At 39.2% G+C, this 18941-nt stretch overlaps 1 protein-coding gene across 10 annotated transcripts in view; it reads right to left on the bottom strand.

The window, feature by feature from the left end:
• Positions 1-18941, bottom strand: part of scaf11 (SR-related CTD-associated factor 11) — a 117718-nt gene that overhangs the window by 42577 nt on the left and 56200 nt on the right. For 8 of the 10 annotated variants that reach the window (XM_041215755.1, XM_041215757.1, XM_041215751.1 and 5 more), the window contains 4 exons: positions 13356-16829; positions 10222-10577; positions 4810-5058; positions 4259-4378 (listed from right to left, as the gene is read on the bottom strand). In XM_041215755.1, the coding sequence (XP_041071689.1) occupies positions 4259-4378; positions 4810-5058; positions 10222-10577; positions 13356-16829 (4199 nt within the window). The remainder of the gene's footprint in view (positions 1-4258; positions 4379-4809; positions 5059-10221; positions 10578-13355; positions 16830-18941) is intronic. The other 2 variants (XM_041215753.1, XM_041215754.1) reach the window with 1 other exon arrangement.

The raw sequence follows: 18941 nt of genomic DNA on the forward strand, positions 1-18941 counted from the left end.
ATCTCAGAAGCCATCGAACCGGAGTGGCAGAAAAGAGGTTCTGCATAGCCAGCATGAAGAGCTAGGCACCAAATTAAGAAGCAGAACCTCAAAGTTAATAATCTCTGGATTATTACCTGAGCCGCATGCATATTGGCATAGGGTAAATAAGATTAGGGAAACTAACGCATGGCTCAAAGACTGGTATAGGAGAAGTGGGTTCTGGTTCGTGGAGCTCTGGCATCAGATTGGGGAAAGTGGGGGCTGTATTGTTGGGACTGTCTACGACTGAACCGTGCAGGGACCAGTGTTCTAGTGAGCCACGTAACTAGGGAAGTAGAGGGGGCTTTAAACTAAACAATTGGGTGAGGGATCAAGCTTGGGTAGATGTAGCAAATCAGGGGGCAGAGTCAAAGCAGAAGAGCAAAATAGTAATATGGGAAATGAGGATCAGAGAGTGGCAGGAATAGACGGAAAGAAAAAAATCTAAGAATACACCAACAGTTAAGACTAGTTGTTACAAAGATAACAAAAAGACAAAACTAAAGGCTCTGTATCTGAATGCACGCAGCATTCATAACAAAGTAAGTTAATTGATAGCACACATTGAAGTAAATAAATATGATCTGACAGCCATTACAGAGATGTGGCTGCAGGACGACAAGGATTGAGTCCTGAATACTGAGGGATGTATATAACATTCAAGAAGAATAGGAAGCTAGGTAAAGTGGAGGGGTAGAACTGTTAATCAAGGTTGGCATTGGTGCAATAGTTAGAGATGACCTTGGTTCAGGAGATCAGGATGCAGAATTGTTTTGGGCAGAGATAAGGAATAGTAGGGGAAAGAAGTCACTAGTGGGAGTAATCTACAGGCTCCCTAACAGTATACAAGAAAAAATATTAGGTACTTAAGGGACAGCAATAATCATGGTTGATTTTAGTCTATATCTAATCTGGGAAAAACAGAGTGGCAGGAGTAGCCGGCATGAGGAGTTCATAGAGTGCTTTCGAGATAGTATTGCTCTCGAACTAACCATAGAGCAGGTTAAATTAGACTTGCTATAGTATAATGTGACAGGATTAATTAATGATCTCAGGGTAAAAGCACCCCTAGGTAGCAGTGAACACAATAATGATTAAACTTTGCATCATGGGGGAAGTGGGGTCTAAGACTAGCATTTTAAACTTAAATATGGGCAACTATATAGGCATGAAAGCTGAGGTAGCTGAAGTGAACTGGGATACTAGACTAAAGGACAGATCAACAGAGAAGCAATGGCAGACATTTAAGGGGATATTTCAAAATGTAGAAGTATATTCCAAAATACACAAGTATATTCCTACTATAAAGAAAAATTCACCCAGCACCGTGGTTAACTAAAGAAGTTAAGGAAAGCATCAAACTTATGGAACAAGCATATAACTGCACAAATATGAGTGGCGGGTCAGATAATTGGTCAGAATATAAAGAACGGCAGAGAATAACCAAAAAGTTAATCAGGAGGAAGAAATTAGTATAGGAGAGGAAGCTAGTTAGAAATGTAAAAACAGGTAACAAGAGTTTTTACAGGTATTTAAAAATGAAAAGAGTATGTAAAGTGAGTGTTAGTCCTCTGAAGAGTGACAATAGGAAGTTAATAGGAGATAATAAGGAAATGACAGATGAAATGAACAAATATTTTGCTTCTGTCCTCACTATAGAGGATACAAAAAATCAAGTGGAAGGGAGAGGGGACCTTGGTGAAATTACAATCACTAGGGAAGTGGTACTAAGTAAACTGATGGAGCTGCAGGCTGACAGGTCTCCGGGTCCTGATGGACTTAATTGTAGGGTCGTCTGATTTTAAAAGAGGTGGCTGAGGTCTTCAATGCTTTGGTGTTAATTTTCCAAAATTCCCTAGTTTCGTGAAAGGTTCCATCAGACTGGAAAGTAGCAGCTATAACCCCTTTGTTCAAAGGAAGGAGGCAGAAAACAGGAAATTATAGGCCAGTTAGTTTGACCTTCGTGGGGAAGGTGTTAGAATCAATCATTAAGGAGGTTATAGTTGGGTACTTAGAGAAACTCAAGATAATTGGAAAGAGTCAGCATGGTTTTGTGAAAGGGAAATCATGTTTAACCAATTTATTGCAGTCCTTTGAAGGAGTAGCATGCGCTGTGGATAAAGGAGAGTCTGTAGGCGTGAGGTTGTTGGATTTCCAGAAGGCATTTGATAAGGTGCCACATCAAATGTTGTTGCAGAAAATAAAAGCTCATGGTGTAGGGGACAACATATTAGCATGGATAGAAGATTGGCTGGCTGGCAGAAAACAGAGTATGCATAAATGGGTCTTTTTCTGATTGGCAGGTGAGTGGAATCCCACTGGAGCAAAGGCATGATAGCTAAATTTGCAGATGACGCAAAGATAGGTAGGAAAGTAGGTTGAAGAGGACATTAGGAGGTTGCAGAGAGATATAGATAGATTGAGTGAGTGGGCAAAAATCTGGCAGATGGAGTATAATGTGGGAAAATGTGAAGTTGCTCACTTTGGCAGGAAGGAAAAAAAGCAGAGTATTACGATCACAGAGAACGAGTGCAGAATTCCAAGGCGCACTAGGTGTTTCTCGTGCATGAGTCACAACAAGTTAGTATGCAGGCGCAGCAAATAATTAAGGCGGCTAATGGAATGCTATCCTTTATTACAAGAGGAATTGAACATAAAAGTAAGGATTTTATGCTCCAGTTATACGGGGCATTGGTGAGACACATTTCAGATACTATAAGCTGTTTTAGTCTCCTTATTTAAGGAAGGATGTAAAATGCATTGGAGACAGTTCAGAGGAGGTTTACTAGATTGATACCTGGAACGAGCAGGTTGTCTTATGAGAAAAGGTTGGACAGACTGGGCTTGTTTCCACTGGAGTTTAGAAGAGTGAGGGGTGACTTGATTGAAGTATATAAGATCCTGAATGGTCTCGTTAAGGTGGATGTGGAAAGGATGTTTCCTCTTGTGGGCGAGTCCAGAACCAGGGGGTACTGTTTTAAAATTAGGGCTTGCCCTTTTAGGACAGTGATGAGGAGAAATTCTCTCTCTCGGAAGGTTGTACGACTTTGGAATTCTGTGCCTCAGGAGATGGGATCATTGAATATTTTTAAGGCAGAGATAGAGCATTTTTGTTATCGGGAGTAGATGGGAATATGGAATTTGAAACGCAAACAACATTAGCCAACATTATTGAATCGCGGAGCAGGCTTGAGGGGCCGAATGGCCCACTTCTGCTCCAATTTTGTATGTTCATCCTCGATCCTAAGGGAATGCCTAAGATCATCCTACATTGCATGTTATTACTATGATGGTCCTAGACTGCCCACGATTGCATATAGTACTCCAACAGGGTTTTGTGTTTCATAGAGATTAATCCTTAATTTTGTATTCAGTACCTCTATGTATAAAATCCAAATCTTAGCTGTCCACCGTAGAATTTTTTTCTACTTGTAATTCTTCACTTAAAAGTCAAGTTTATCTGTACCCATATATCTCTATACCTTCAGTTAATTAAGAAGTTAACCAATTAGGGTATACTTCCATTCTTTCTTTTATCAAATGTACCAATTCACATTTGTCCTCATTTAAACTGCATTTGCAAAATTCCCAAGCTAACTGCAACTTTTATTACTTCTTCGGTGCCCATGTCCAAATCATTTATCTATACGACGGAGGAAAGAGATCCAACTTATTCCTGGGCATGGCACAAACCAAATCTTGTGAATCTAAAACAGCTATTTGCTCCTCTCTATCAATCATAGCATATTATCAAAAACATATATCTACTGAAATCACTTTGTGCATCTAATCAGTAATTTTCTCAATGAATTTGATTAAATAGTCATGTGTGACCTCCTTTACAAATCCCTGCTGCATTTCCTTGATTAGTCAATACTTTTGAAGTGCTCATTAATGTTATTCTTATTATGCTTTCTGTGTTCCTACTACCGACATATTTGTAGGTGCAACAAAAGATATTTAGAGTAGCTGACTGGAACTGTAAAAGGATAAATCTCTACAGGTGAAGAACTACACCTGTTTATTCTCCCTTACCTCAGTGCACTAGGGCTACCAACCAAAAAACGTGATAACTAAATGAATAACCAAGTAACCAAGTGTTAAAATTCAAGGCACATATTCCTGCGTGGTGGAGTTATCTTAATTCTCTCCCACTAAAAATATATTTCCTTTCAATCATAATCTTCAACGGCATCAACAATCTTGTGTAAAACTGCAATCCATTTTAAGATGTTACCTTATCCACTGCCTTGCGGACAATTTCTTTATATTCATCCTTGGTAATGTCCTTCTTTTGGTAATAAGGCTTGATGGCTAGTTTCACTTCTTCTACAGCCCTTTCTTGAATAGTACATTTCTATACATTGGGCGGGAAAAGTACCTCAGTTGTTTATTCCACATTAAGCATAACTTCAGCAAATATGGAACAGAAGGTTCAAGCATCAGTCACATCAACAATGGACGGCAGTAATGTAATGTGCATCAAGGAACAATGATACTGTATTATACAAACCCCACGTATGCTTTTTAATTAATGGGTTCAAAAGTTTTAAAAAGATTACAAGCTAAGGCGTACAGACGCAAAAAATATAAGGGGAAACAAATCCTAATCATTGAATAGGCATGCACCACACAGAACTGAAAAATAAAATTGATATCAATTTATAGATCTCTTGGAAACTAATATATAACCATGTTACAAAAAAAACTCACATTCAATTAACAATGTAGCTATAGCTCTCTTATATAACTTAATTAATTGGAATTAAAAAAAGCAATCATTGATACCATTGGACTTGCCTTGTCCTTTTTGAGCTTTTCTGGTTCAAATTCTTCCTTCAAGCTTTCTTTTTCTATTGTAGGTTTTGAAGTTGAAAGAGATGCGAAGACCTGTTGCACAGACTGAAAAGTTGAAGTGGAAATGTCTATAGAAAGTGGAACTTGAACCGTCTTGCCAGGCCCTCCAGCTGGAATGGGTACAGAAGCAGTATTGCTCTGCAAATCCACGTCTGGAACACTACACGGAGGAGGGATGATCTAAAAAGTGAAGCAAAATATTAAGTGTTTTGTAGTTATCCATAGAAGCAGCAAGAAGAAAACCCACAAACACAGTTATGTGAATAGATTTTACAAAAACATGACATGTGGGCATTAATTTTATGATGTGCCAACAGGGGTGAAAAAAAATCAATGGGTTGCTTTCATTCCAACATTTTGGGGCTATTGTGCACAAACTCAGGTCCTCATGTGCAACATTATACCCCAGAAACATGACTTCAATACAAGCAGGCACAACTTAGAGTAGTCAACTTCCTCCATGTAGGTGGCCGTCTGATGTAGATATGAAACAATTCAATGAATGAAGTTAGTTATATGTGCTGGCATCACATAACAATTTTGGCACAGAATAAAGAAATCCTCATACAGGCCTTCCAGGGATGCAGCACGCTGACACCATTAATAAAAAAAAATGTATTCACCCAATCTGAATTTATATAAAGACAGTAATCTGCTTATTTCTCATTCGTATCCACCTGATAGCAGCACATGGACTCATGCAAATCCTGGATTCAGCCTTTCACAACATGCTTGACAAAATAAGTCTGGACCATGCCTTTATAACATAGTAGTGCAATTACAATGATTCAAAGTAAGTCAGTATCGTCACCAGAAATTCAGCAAATGCTAATAGTGAGCATCGCTAATGGGTGAACACCTGTCTTCCTGTTTTAAAACTGATCAAAGTAAATAGCTACACAATCAGCAACCTGAACGCTACCAGCAGGTTTTATGGTGAGTTGTACACCCAAACCCCAGAAAAAACTATACAAGACGAAAGGTTGTGCGATAACTAGGAAACCTGTAATGCTGAAAAAAAAGAGACATGCTATCAAAAGCTTTTCATCCTGCGCTCATCACGGTAATTCACAAAAAATTAACAACTGTAACAGGGAAACAACAATTTATACTGCATGAGAAAACAGCGCTGATTGATTGGCAACCAATCCTCCGAGTGAAGGTACCTCTAGGTAGCAGTGATCATAATATGATTGGATGGAGAAATGAGTGCACCTAAGATTAGTATTTTAAACTTAAATAAGGGCAATTATGAGGGCATGAAAGCAGAGGTAGCTAAAGTGAACTGGCAAATGAGGTTAAGGGATATGTCAATAGAGCTTCAGTGGCAGACATTTAAAGGGATATTTCAGAATACACAGAATATATACATTTCAATGAGAAGGTAAAATTCTCCTCATCTGTCATCAAGGGGAGGGCCCACCGTCTGTGGTTAACTAAAAAAAGTTAAAGACAGCATCAAACCTAAAGAAAAAGCATATGATTACACAAAGACAGGTGATTGGAAAGAATATAAAGAATAGCAAAGAATGATAAAAAGATTAGTAAGGAGGAAAAAATTAGAGTATGAGAGAAAGCTAGCTGGTAATATAAAGCCAGATAGTAAGAGTTTCTATAGATATTTAAACAAGAAAAGAGTTAACAAACTGAGTGTTGGTCCTATGGAGTGTGTGACTGGGGAATTGATAATGGAAAGTAGAGAGATGGCGGATGAATTAAGCAGGTACTTTGCTTTGGTCTTCACTATAGAGGACGCAGTAACACCCCGGAAATAGCTGTAAATCAGGAAATGGAAGGGAGGGGGGAGCTTGGGAAAATTACAGTCACCAGGGAAGTGGTATTTATCAAATTGTTTGGGTTGTGGGCTGACAAATCCCCAGGTCTGGATGGACTTCTCCCTAAGGTGTTGAAATAAGTGGCTGGTGAGATAGTTAATGCGCTGGTTTTAATTTTCCAAAATTCCCTAGATTCGGAGAAGGTTCCATTAGATTGGAAAATAGCAAATATAACTCCTTTAATCAAAAGTGGTGGGGGGGGGGGGGGGTGGGGAACAGAAACCAGGAAACTATAGGCCATTTAGCCTGACATCTGTCATAGAGAAAATGTTAGAAGCTATTATTAAAGATGTTATAGCAGGGTACTTAGAAAAATTCAAAGCAATCAGGTAGAGTCAACATGGTTTTGTAAAAAGGAAATCATGTTTGGTCAATTTATTGGAGTTCTCTGAGTCACATGTGCTGTGGATAAAGGAGAACCGGTGGATGTACTGTACTTAGATTTCCAGAAGGCATTTGAGAGAGTGCCACATCAAAGGCTATTGAAGAAAATAAAAGCTCATGGGGTAGGGGGTAACATATTGGCATGGATAGAAGATTGGCTAGCTAACAGGAAGTAGAGTTGGCATAACTGGGTGTTTTTCTGGTTGGCAGGATGTGATGAGTGGTGTGTCACAGGGATCAGTGCTGGGGCGTCAACGTTTTACAATTTATATAAATGGCTTGGACAAAGGGACTGAAGGAATGGTGGCTAAATTTGCTGATGACAAAAAGATAGGTGGTTAAGTAAATTGTGAAGAGGACGTAAGGAGGCTACAAAGTGACATAGATAGGTTAAGTGAGTGGGCAAAGATCTGGTGAATGCAGTATAATGTGGGAAAACGTGAAATCATTCATTTTGGTAGGAAGAATAAAAATGAAGCTGATTATCTAAATGGTGACTGATAGCAGAACTCAGATTTAGAGGGATCTGGGTGTCCTAGTGCATGAATCACAAAAGGTTAGTGTGCAGGCACAGCAGGTAATTAGGAAAGCTAATACAATGTTATCATTTATTAAGAGCAGAATTGATTACAAAAGTAGGGAGGTTATGCTTCAGCAGTACAGGGCATTGGTGAAACCGCATCTGGAGTTTTATGTATAATACTGGTCACCTTATTTAAAGAAAGATGCAAATGCTTTAGTAGCAGTTCAGAGAAGGTTTACTAAACTAATACCAGGAATGGGCAGGTTGTTATATAAGGAAAGGCTGGACAGGTTCGGCTTGTATCCAATGGAATTTAGAAGAGTAAGAAGCGACTTAATTGAAACCTTTAAGACCTTGAGGGGTCTTGATAGGGTGGATGTGGAGAGGATGTTTCCTCTTGTGGGAGAATCTAGAACTAGGGGTCACTGTTTAAAAGTAAGGGGTCACTCATTTAAGACAGATGAGGAGAAATGTTTTCTCTGAGAGTTAGAACTCTTTTCCTCAAAAGGTGGTGGAATCGGAGTCTTTGAATATTTTTAAGGCAGTGTTAGATAGATTCTTGATTAACAAGGGGGTGCAAGGTTATCTGGGTTAGGCAGAAATGTGGGTTTGAGCTTACATTCAGATCAGCCATGGTCTTATTGAATGGTGGGGCAGGCTCGAGGGGCCAAGTGGCCTAATCCTGCTAATTTGTATGTTCGTATAAGTGGACTCTGATTGGTGGAGGTGCTGCCATGGAGAATGCAGCATAGAACAGTTAACTGCTAGCTTTGTTCAAATTCAAACTGGTTGGGTTGACAGTTTATTCAAGGCATTGCCCTAGGGAATGAACCAGGGAATGACTGTTCCCTAAGCTTTGGTTGAAAAAGGTGCAAAGTGTGCATGTTCTTTCTGTCTGCAAAGGACAGGGCCCTGTATGTGAATGTGTGTGGCTTCTAGTATGCATAAGTGAGCCCCACTGTGGGCCGGACTAACAATCTTAATTGGTTTTCAGTGTAATTCTTAGCACAATCAGGGTTGTTTAATGTGTGTTGTCCAATCACATCTAATGTTGGACACTGTTTTGAGCTTTGCATGCACAGGTTGTATTTACAATGTATTAATTGCTCATTCTCTCAATGTTACAGCATTGGCATTTACCCATGTTAATGGCTAGATGGCATAAGCAGATCAAGTCTTGTTACAAAAGTAATGCAAATCACATACAAATGTAAGTGTAACTATATATTTGTAAAAAAACAAACCCTAAGAATATCAAGTCCAAATGTCCTAAGCAAAAACTACTTGAGCTGAAGTAGCGATGCCATTTGTTACTTCCAAAAATGTACAAACAAAACTTAACTGGAAGATTTATGGTGCGTGCCATATTTATTTGATTTATTGCATTCAATTTTACAAATTCAAATGGTAGGTTTTAGTCTATCAACTCTTGGTTACTAGTAAAGTAGCACAATCAATTCATAACTGTGCTTACAAAAGCTAAATTCCAAATTCACCTTCTTGCTTCATGGAATGCAAGTGTCACTGGCAAGGCCAGCATTTGGTGCCCATCTCCAAATGGTGGTGATGAACCACCTTCTTGTACTGCTGCAGTCCAAGTAGTGTAGGTAGACCCACAGTGCTGTTAGGGAAGAAGTTCCAGGATTTTGACCCAGCAACAGTGAAGGAACGGTGACATATTTCTAATTTAGGATGGTGTGAAACTTGGGAGAACTTGCAGGTGGTGGTGTTTTCATGTATCTGCTGCCCTTGTCACTCTAGGTTTGAGGTCCTGGGTTTAGAAGGTGCTGTTGAAAGAGGCTTGGTGAATTGCTGCAGTGCATGTTATATTAGTACAGACTGCTGCCATTGTGTGTTGATGGTGGAAGGAGTAAATACTTAAGTTTGTGGATGGGGTGCCAAAATCAAGCAGGTTGTTTTGCCCTGAATGGTGTCAAGCCTCTTGAGTGTTGTTGGAGCTGCACTCATTCAGGCACGAAAGGAGCATTTAATCATTCTCCTGATTTGTGCCTTGTAGAAGATGGACAGACTTTGTGGAGTAAGGAGGCGAGTTACATGCCTCAGAGTTCCCAGCCTCTGACCTATTCTTATATCCACAGTATTAATATGGCTGGTCCAGTTCAGTTTCTATTCAATGTCACCTCCAGAATGTTGCAGTCAATACAATCCAACAAATTGCTTTGGCTATTTCTCATCGTATTTTTAAAAAGTTAGAATGGGAATAGCATACATGATACTGGGACAAAACCAGTTATGTTAATAAGGAGGCTTCTGTTATGACTAGAATGCTTTCCAATGGATTACAAGTCTGGATTAAATGTGCAGAGGTGAATTATATCCTTTAAAAAACGTTTATTATTCTGGAAGCTCTTTTAACTTTCAATATATTAACTAGTAAAAGAATCCCAGAGAAAAGTGCTGTAACCATGCAAACAAATGAACTGCATTCGCCTAACATTTAACCTAGTCTGCAAACTTTCCAATCGACTGGAAAAGCAAGCCTAGACAGTCCCTGGAAACACTGACAGAACACTACCTCCTGCTCTCAGTTATCTCCCAGACTTGAACACCGTAAAACGGCATTCATATCTTTTTGCTTACCTGAGGCTGTGCCATGTCATGCTGCTGAATCGCATAGTTCACTGATTGGGCTGGTGGAGGCGGAGGCGGTGGTGGAGGTGGGCTGTTAGGCAGGTTTCCAGCTGCAGTTGGTTGCACTGAAGGAATTCCTGCATGCACATTCAGTGGAGGAGGAGGGTGGATGAACGGATTATGGAAATGCATTAAAGGGGGTGGTGGGTGGACGTTCATTGGATATGGAAAGACATTCATTGGTTGGGGTGGTGCATTCATTGGCTGTGGCAAAACAGGTGGATGCATTATATTAACTGGCTGCTGAGAACCATTCATTTGCTGATTTGCTTGGTCGCTGAAGGCTGGCACCCCATGCGATGAATCTGCCAAATAAGACAGACATAAATTAACAAAGGTTTTGAGGGGTTTCAGATCATTCCTCAGGTCTGTGACATTTCATCCAAAAATATTTCCGATGTGAACATTTGCAGAGTGCCATAAACTTTTTTTTCTAGAAACTTCATTAAGTATTTTGTTCTGATACACATTTGATACTAACTTATGCAATTAACCACACTTAATTCAAGAGAATATTGCCTCACTACACAAAGCTGAGTAGACAACACTCGGAGTACTGAGTGTGTTCTGGGCACGACTCCTTAGAAAGGATGTACAGGCCTTGGGGGAATAACAGCATATATTTAAGACTCTGGAATTTAGATGGTTGAGGGGAATTTGATCAAAACTTTCAAGATACTAAGAGGAACAGGGCGGAAGGAACTATTTCCATGGTTAGAGATTTTCAGACTAGGGGGCACAGTCAAAAATTAGAGCCAGGTCCTTCAGGGGTGAAATTAGAAAAGATTTCTTCATACAAAAGGAGGTAGAAGTTTAAAACTCTCTTCTGTAAATGGCAATTAATGCTAAATCACTTGCTCATTTTAAAACTGAAATTGATAGATTTTTGTTGGCCAAGGTATAAGGAATATAGGGCAAGGCAGATATATGGAATTAGATCGCAGATCTAATGAATGATAGAACAAGCTTGATGAGTTAAATGGCCTACTCCTGTTCCCAGAAATAGTGGTTATGTTAAATATATACAGTTAATTTATACTTTGGACTATTTTGCATAACCCAGCAGCTGAAACAGTTAAGTACTCAAGTCAAAACAACTTCTCTCCAAGTTCATTTGTACACCGTTCTCAACCAGATAGGATCATTAGGAATGAGTTATGGAACCTGATGGAGCACCAAAGAAGAGTGAGGTTTTAAACCATAGATGGAGAGAAAGATAGGAAAATTGTCCAGTGGCTCAGATGGTGGGTGTGGATAAAACTGCAGCTTAGGCTGCCCAAGGGTGACTGCAGTTGGAATTGAAAGTATAGGTAAACTGAGTTTGTACAAAAAGAATATATCCATTAACCATCCTACTGAAGCCATATCACAGATAGAGAGCTCCAATGAAGCACTCAACAAAACACTGATGTAACATTTATATAGTGTTGTGGAGCATTTTACCTATTTAAATTCAAGTTGTTGCTGAGTATCCTTTATTCGAAACTCTCGGGGCTGATTGCATTTCAGATTTCAGATAATTTTGGTTTTTGGATACCACATATTTAGATAAATTACAATAGCCTATGCCTAGGCTAGCTATAGTCTAAAGTAAATAAGAAGGCCAGGAAGGTAAGATGTATCACTGAATAATAAATACAGGGTTCCTGTAATGAGTTTCTTTTTGACATGTTGACTAAAAAAAACAGCAAGGTAAACAGTGCAGACAAACAACTAGAGTTCCCGCACTAAAGGTCAATGAGGTTCAAAAAAAGTGTGGTTTTTGGAGGTGTTCAGTTTTTGGAATTATGCACAAAGGATATTTGACCTTTATGTATAGCTATCAGGTTTTTATTTCATCAATATGGGCTTACTTTGAATCAGGTTTTACAGGTCAAAGTTTTAACTTTTTAATCACATTATTTTTCTCCTATTGGTTCTCTTCATACTCTGGAGCAACTAGTGAATGACTTTTTAAAAAGGTATTTTGCCGTTCACAGGGACTACATATCCACTGTTGCCCCAATAGGAAAAGCATGCCTGGCCACTGAAAGAAAACTACTTCAACCATTAATTTTTAGAATAATTTGATAGGAATTGAAAAATTAAGCTCTGGAAATAATCCAGCATTCATATATGATTGCAACTGAACCATTCTTAACCCTTTTTATTTGTTCCACATGGAAGAGTTGTGAATTGGTGGTGTTTTGATAACCCAAAGGAATGGATCCCAAGATGTTTGATCTAATCATCTTAATAACCATGTCTTCAGCTTTATCTGAAAACCATAAGCCACAGACATGCTTTCAAACAATTCTTTAAACTATTTGATAGTTTTATAAGTAAATTACCTGGGAAAATGCATATTTAATTGCAGTTATTTGCCCCATGGAGGAAAAAATTCTTCAAAATTATCTTATATAGCACAAATTCAGTAATAAATAAGCCTTTTGTTAGGACTCCAAAAGTAGTATAAAATGCAGTTACTGAATCCCAATTCTACTTAAATAAAAATAATTATCAAAAAACACTAAAGGCTAAAAGTGCCTCAGGCTTCTAAGAACTATAGTTTGCATGAGACAGTCAAACTAGCCATCTTATGCATCTCAACCATCGTATGTTACTGGGAGGAAAACCATTATTGTAATTTACTCAAAAAGTACGTGCTCTTGGTATATTCCTTTCTTTAAAATAATTCAGATTATGAATTATTCAGAAGTAGCACCCATATGCTAAAGGTAACACCCTTTTTGCTGGTGTGTGTTTTCTTAAAGTAACTTGTTTCCTGAATTAAAAGCTTCACAAAATACAATTCATTAAGACAATATTTTGCAGTCAGCATTAAAAATAACACAGCAATCCACCAGTCACTAAAACCTATAGAAATCATGTTCCTGTGTAAAAACACAAGTTATCAGGTTTGAATTTTCATTTTCTTCTTCCTCATAATTGTAAATACAGTGTTTGATAGAGTCCTGAATTTTAGCAATAAGCAACATTTTCTTTCAAATGTAGTTCAGCAGTTATAACAATAACCAACACCACACAACTTTTCAAAAGGTTTTTGTAAGCTTTCAAAAAGGAAATGACAAAAAAATGCATACCTTGCTCTGATGAAGCCTGGTACTGTTCCTCTTCAGGCCCTCTCCAGCTTGACTGTGCGCTTGAAGCCTGCCTTCCCCTATTGGCGTAGTAATTTTGGACATCTGCTGGCAGAGTTTTCCTTGCATTCCAACTGGAGAAAGATGACCACCCAGAACGGTCACGGACCTCAGAAGATACATTTGAATCACCTCGCCACCTATTATGTTGATGGTCATTATATCTGCGGGGTCCAGTTCCTTGGTATTTCCCTGAATTATTTTGCTCGCCTGAGAAATTTGACCGTCGATTCTGCCATGGCATTTCACTTTGGTCACCATGAAAGGAACCTCCCCGAAAACGTCCACGACCACGTTTCCAACCAAAGTTCCTATTACCCCAAGAATCATCCCTTTCGTATCTATTTTCTTCCCATTTGGCATCATTCCTGTATTCATTTTCTCTCATACTGACATCAGAAGATGTCTGCAATTGTTCCATCACCCATTCAGGATTCCTGTCATCTATATACTCATTAGTACTTACAGTTGACTGTTCATCTGCATATCTGTTAGTTTGTTGAAATTCTCTACTCCTGTTATCTATCCTGAATCTATCATATCCTCTTGGCCTTTCCCTATCATTCATTCTGGATCTATCCTTTCCTCGAATATTTCTCCAGCTGTCATCGATGTATCTATCTCTTCTCCCTGGAGAAAAACTAACTTTCTCTTCTTTGTCTCCAGAATGATATCTTTTTCTGGATTTAGATCTTGACCTAGAGCGCAGTCTGCTTTTTCTTCCTTTATCTGCTTCAGCTTCCCTCTTCTCAACTTCACTTGAAAGCTCTTCCTTGTCCCCCTCTTTACTGGGAGTCCTGGATCTTTTTCTAGAGGATGGAGAAGCTTGGTTGCTTCGGTCACTATCATCTCCTTTCAAACGGTTTCTTTCATGCACAGGCCTGTCTGAGTGACTATGGTGGTCTTTACCCCATGACTTGGACCTGGATCTTCCCCTTAACCTGGAGCCGGATCTTCCTCGCGATCTTGATCGTCCTCGCGATCTGGACCGGGACCTCCCACGCGATCCGGACCGGGACCGCCTGCGTGATCCGGAACGGGACCGCCTGCGTGATCCGGAACGGGACCGCCCATGCGATCCGGACTGGGACCGCCCACGCGATCCGGACCGGGTCCTCCCTCGCGACCTGGACCTCCCTCGTGACCTGGACCTCCCTCGCGATCTGGACCTGGACCTCCCTCGTGACCTGGACCTGGATTTGCCCCGTGATTGGGACCGAGACTTTCCTCGTGATCTGGACGCGGACCCAGATCGTCCCTGTGACTTGGACCTGGATCTCTTCTGTTCACGTTTTCTTTCCCTTTCTGGAGACCAAGTTGTGGTTGCTGCATGGAATCTAGATTTGCGACGTGGTACACCTTTTCCTTTCTGTTCTAACTTTTTCTTAACTTCACTTTCAGGAGGTTCTTGGACTGCATTTTCCCTATTGGTATTTTCAATAGTGCTATCTGGCATCAATGTCTCGTGATCAGAGCTAAAGGATAAAGCAGAACCTACTTCTTCATTTTCTTTTGAATTTTTTTGAGAATCAAGTTCAGCTTCAGGCATTTGATGGTCATTGATGGGTGAATCACATTCCATAGCCACTACTTCATTGTTGTCCACATTAAAGTCCTCAGCACCACTACTGCCAGTCCCATCAATAAACAACTCGGGTTTGGTCCTTTTATCATCGGAAGCTTCATGTGTCTCTGAAGTCATCTGATTGCGATCACGTTCATCTGAGATTACTCTTTTTAAGCTTTCACCTTCTGTAATTTTTATAGGACTGTCATCAGGTAACTGCTGAGCAATGTCACTTTTTCTATCAGATGTTCGAGATGGTTTACTTAAATCTCGCCCCAGGTCCATCTCAAACTGCTCAGCTTCGAGATTCACAGAACCTAATTCGCTTTTCAAGTTGTCATTCTCCATGAATTTACCAGGGTCTTCAACTGATGACTTACAATCATCAATCTTACAATCTGGTATTTGCTCATGTGCACCCAAAACTTCTGTAGAACTCATCTCAAATTGCTCTGTTTTTATATTCTCCAAGGCTATTTCACTCTTTGGGTTGTTATCCTCCATAAACATTTCAGGAGTTTCTGCAAACTGCTGGCCAATAACACTTTGGGAATCAGATGTTTTCTCAACACCTAACATTTCCAGAGATCCCACTCTTTTAAATATCTCAGGGTTGATATTCTCCAAAGACATTTTGCTCATCAGGTCACTATCATCCATGGGTTTTCCAGGAATTTCAACAAATGACTCTCCAGCAATGTCACTTTTACAATCAGGTGCATGGTTTTCTTCATCTGAACTACCTTTAACTTTTGCAGATTCTGTTTCCTTCAATTGCTCACAATTGAAACTCTCTGAGGACATACTACTTTTGGGATGAGTAGCTACAACATCTTCGCCTGGTCTTTCAACAGGTGACTGCCTTCCGGTATCACCCACACAAGCAGGTACTTGTTCAGAATTGTCCATTGTTTCTGTAAATTCTACTGCTTCATATTGTTCAGAATTTTGATCTTCTAAAAGTACCTTATTTTCTATCTCAGCACTATCTTCATTTGATGGACTTCCAAGGTATTTAACTTGGCCAATGCTTTGATCACTATTAGTCACAGCAATAGAGGTTGCATCTTCACTGAGAGAATAAATTCCATTTTTTGAACTACTCTGTTCATTATCAATAGTTTCTTTGTCTCCATGTTCTGTGGAGTTTCCTGAGTTATGTTCCACACAACTTCCACAATTTTTATCATCAGTAGTTGGTGGAAGATTTGAGTTTCCTGAGTCTTCAATATTAATCTGGTCAGTGATTGGTGCACAGCTTTCTTCACTGACAGAAGAGTTTTTATTTTCCACATGATCATGCTCCTTTTCATTATTTTCCTCCTCACTATCCTTCTCCACTAATGTCATGCGTAAACCACAATCATTAGATGATGTATGGCTTGCATCACTATTATCCAGGTTTGTCAACAGCTCTTCATTGGAAAGAGGAGGTTGAGGCTGATATTCAGTTTCACTGACAAAAGGGCTATCATTTGGATCGGAACTACTAGAACTAGATTTCTTATAGGAACTGCGAGTAACTCTGGTTTTCTTTTTATCAGGGGGAATTTTACTTTGTTCAGTCTCCAATTTCCTTTTTGCCTTTTGCTTTCCAGCCCTTTTAGGTGGAGTTCTTGCACATTCTGGGGGTGTTTTAGGAACTGAGGCACCTGAGCTTGACTGAGGCCTTTGAGTGGAGCTGGCAGATTTGTCCAATTTTTCTGCTTTGCTGATACGCATTGATCTTCTTCTGCCTTGAGAAGCTTCATTATTCCCTGCATTAGTACTACCTGATGTTCCAGATATATTTTTTTTCTCTCCACCTCCTCTGGTGCCTGCAAGTGCACACATCTTGCCAGGAAAATGAACTGGATAAAAATAAATAATATTCAATTAATTATGGTGTCCTGATGCAAACAAAACAATATTGCTACTTTACTGAAAGCTAATTTATAAATTGAGAAAATGTCCATTTGCTGATTGTCAGTAAATCTTTAAAACACTAAAATAGGAAACTTTTTTTTAGTTTTTTAAAGTAATCCCTCAAAGTTCTCTTCCTCATTCCCCACGCAATGGCTAAGAGGAGCTTCAGACAGCAACGGTAGATGGGGGTGGATGTTTGCACTCATCATAGCATGGGATATCAATGCTGGGAAATAAAACACTTTCCAGGTTAGATTTGTCTATGATAGATCTGTATCAATTGTTTAAACTCAATCTCAGTAGAGTATTCCCACTTACTACTCACACCACCCATCTTTGAGAGAGTGCTATTGCTAATTTAAGGGCAATTTTGTAATATAAGAACACGCCCTCGAGGAACTGGGTTGAAATTTCTCAAACTTAATTCACCTAGGACAAATGTATCTGGCAAAGAGAGGAAACCTCATCACTCGTAGTTGGAAAAGGAAAACCTATGTCTCAACGGTGAAATGACTGTCTCCTAATGCACTACACCACCTAGCCCTCTAAAATAAATTAATAATCAACACATTAATGCTTATTTATCTAATTTGTTAATTTGCCTTCTGAACACAATTGTGTTCTTGGGAGAGTTGTTAGTTCTCTTGTCTCTGGGTCAGAAGGCTGCAGATTCTAATAGTAACCTAATACTTTACAGCATCATCTAGGGTGACACTCCAGTAAAATATCAAGAGTGCACAGCACCACTGGTTATGCTAAATCGAGGTCCTAACAGTATTTTCAGATGAGCACCAGATTGCATGTGCTATTTCAAAAGGAACAGGAAAATGGCCAGTGTCTGGGACTACATTCTTCCAGTGGCCATTCCTCTGTGTGATTTCCTGCTACCGTTTGTCTACGCAAGAGCCACATCAATTCAAAATAATACAATCTATGCAAAACACTTTGTAACATTTAAAAGATGTGCCATGGTGCTACATAAATGCAAACTGAATGCATTTATTCAAGGACTGGATAGCAACTTTAATTTATTTTCTTTATTCTTTTGTGGAATGTGAGCATCGCTGGCAAGGCCAGCATTTGTTGCCCACCCCTAATCGCCCTTGAACCAAGTGGCTTGTTAGGCAGAGGACAGTTAAGAGTAAAACATATTGCTGTGGGTCATTAGTCACATGTAGACCAGGTAAGGATGGCAGATTTCTTTCCTTAAAGGACATTAGTGAACCAGAGAGGTTTTTACACCAATCGATGGTCACTATTAATGAGACTAGCTTTCAATTCCAGATTTTTTATTAACTGAATTTTACCAACTACATTTGCAGGGTTTGAACCAGTGTCCCTAAAACATTAGCCTGGGCCTCTGGATTACTAGTCCAGTGACATTATCACCACTGTCTTCCCACAAATAAAGATATTAAAATTAAAATAACAATACTATCATTGGGTGACAAAGGAGGTTCTACAAAAGTGTGCTGCAATATAGAAGTTAATAAAACATATTCCCTAAACACAACTTCCTGTGTGTCTTTGCAGTTATGTTGATAATAGCCCTTGTGGCTGGTCTACCATCATTAAATGTTTGTTACTTGACACCCAGACAGTAAACCTGCCACCTGAAGGATGCATCTGATTGAATCTCATCCTCTATTTGAGCAGGTATGATAATAATGTTCTTGTAGTTATGCTTCAATTCTTCCATTTGATGGGAAGCATTATATTTAGTATTCACAGGACGGCTTTAGAGAAATCAAGCCATTTTATTTTACAATTAGACCTGTAGTTACAAAGACTTTGGGACATTTATCAAGTTTGGAAAAATTGAAATTTTTCACTGTCCTTTTATTTTAATTGGACTGAACAGATTTTCCAAAATTGACAACAGGAATGGAGCGAATGAGTTTACATGACTAACTATTCAGCAACCTCATTTAAGGGTTTAAAAAAAATTTGGAGAAGTTGAGAATAAAAAATTCAAAGCAATTAAGCAAAATGAAGCTGGGAAAAGAACAAAAATTATTTTAAATAGCTGCTAACAAAACAATCCCAATTTTGGGTGT

The sequence above is a fragment of the Carcharodon carcharias genome, chromosome 21 (genome assembly GCF_017639515.1).
Source record: "Carcharodon carcharias isolate sCarCar2 chromosome 21, sCarCar2.pri, whole genome shotgun sequence".
Lineage (NCBI taxonomy): Eukaryota > Metazoa > Chordata > Chondrichthyes > Lamniformes > Lamnidae > Carcharodon > Carcharodon carcharias.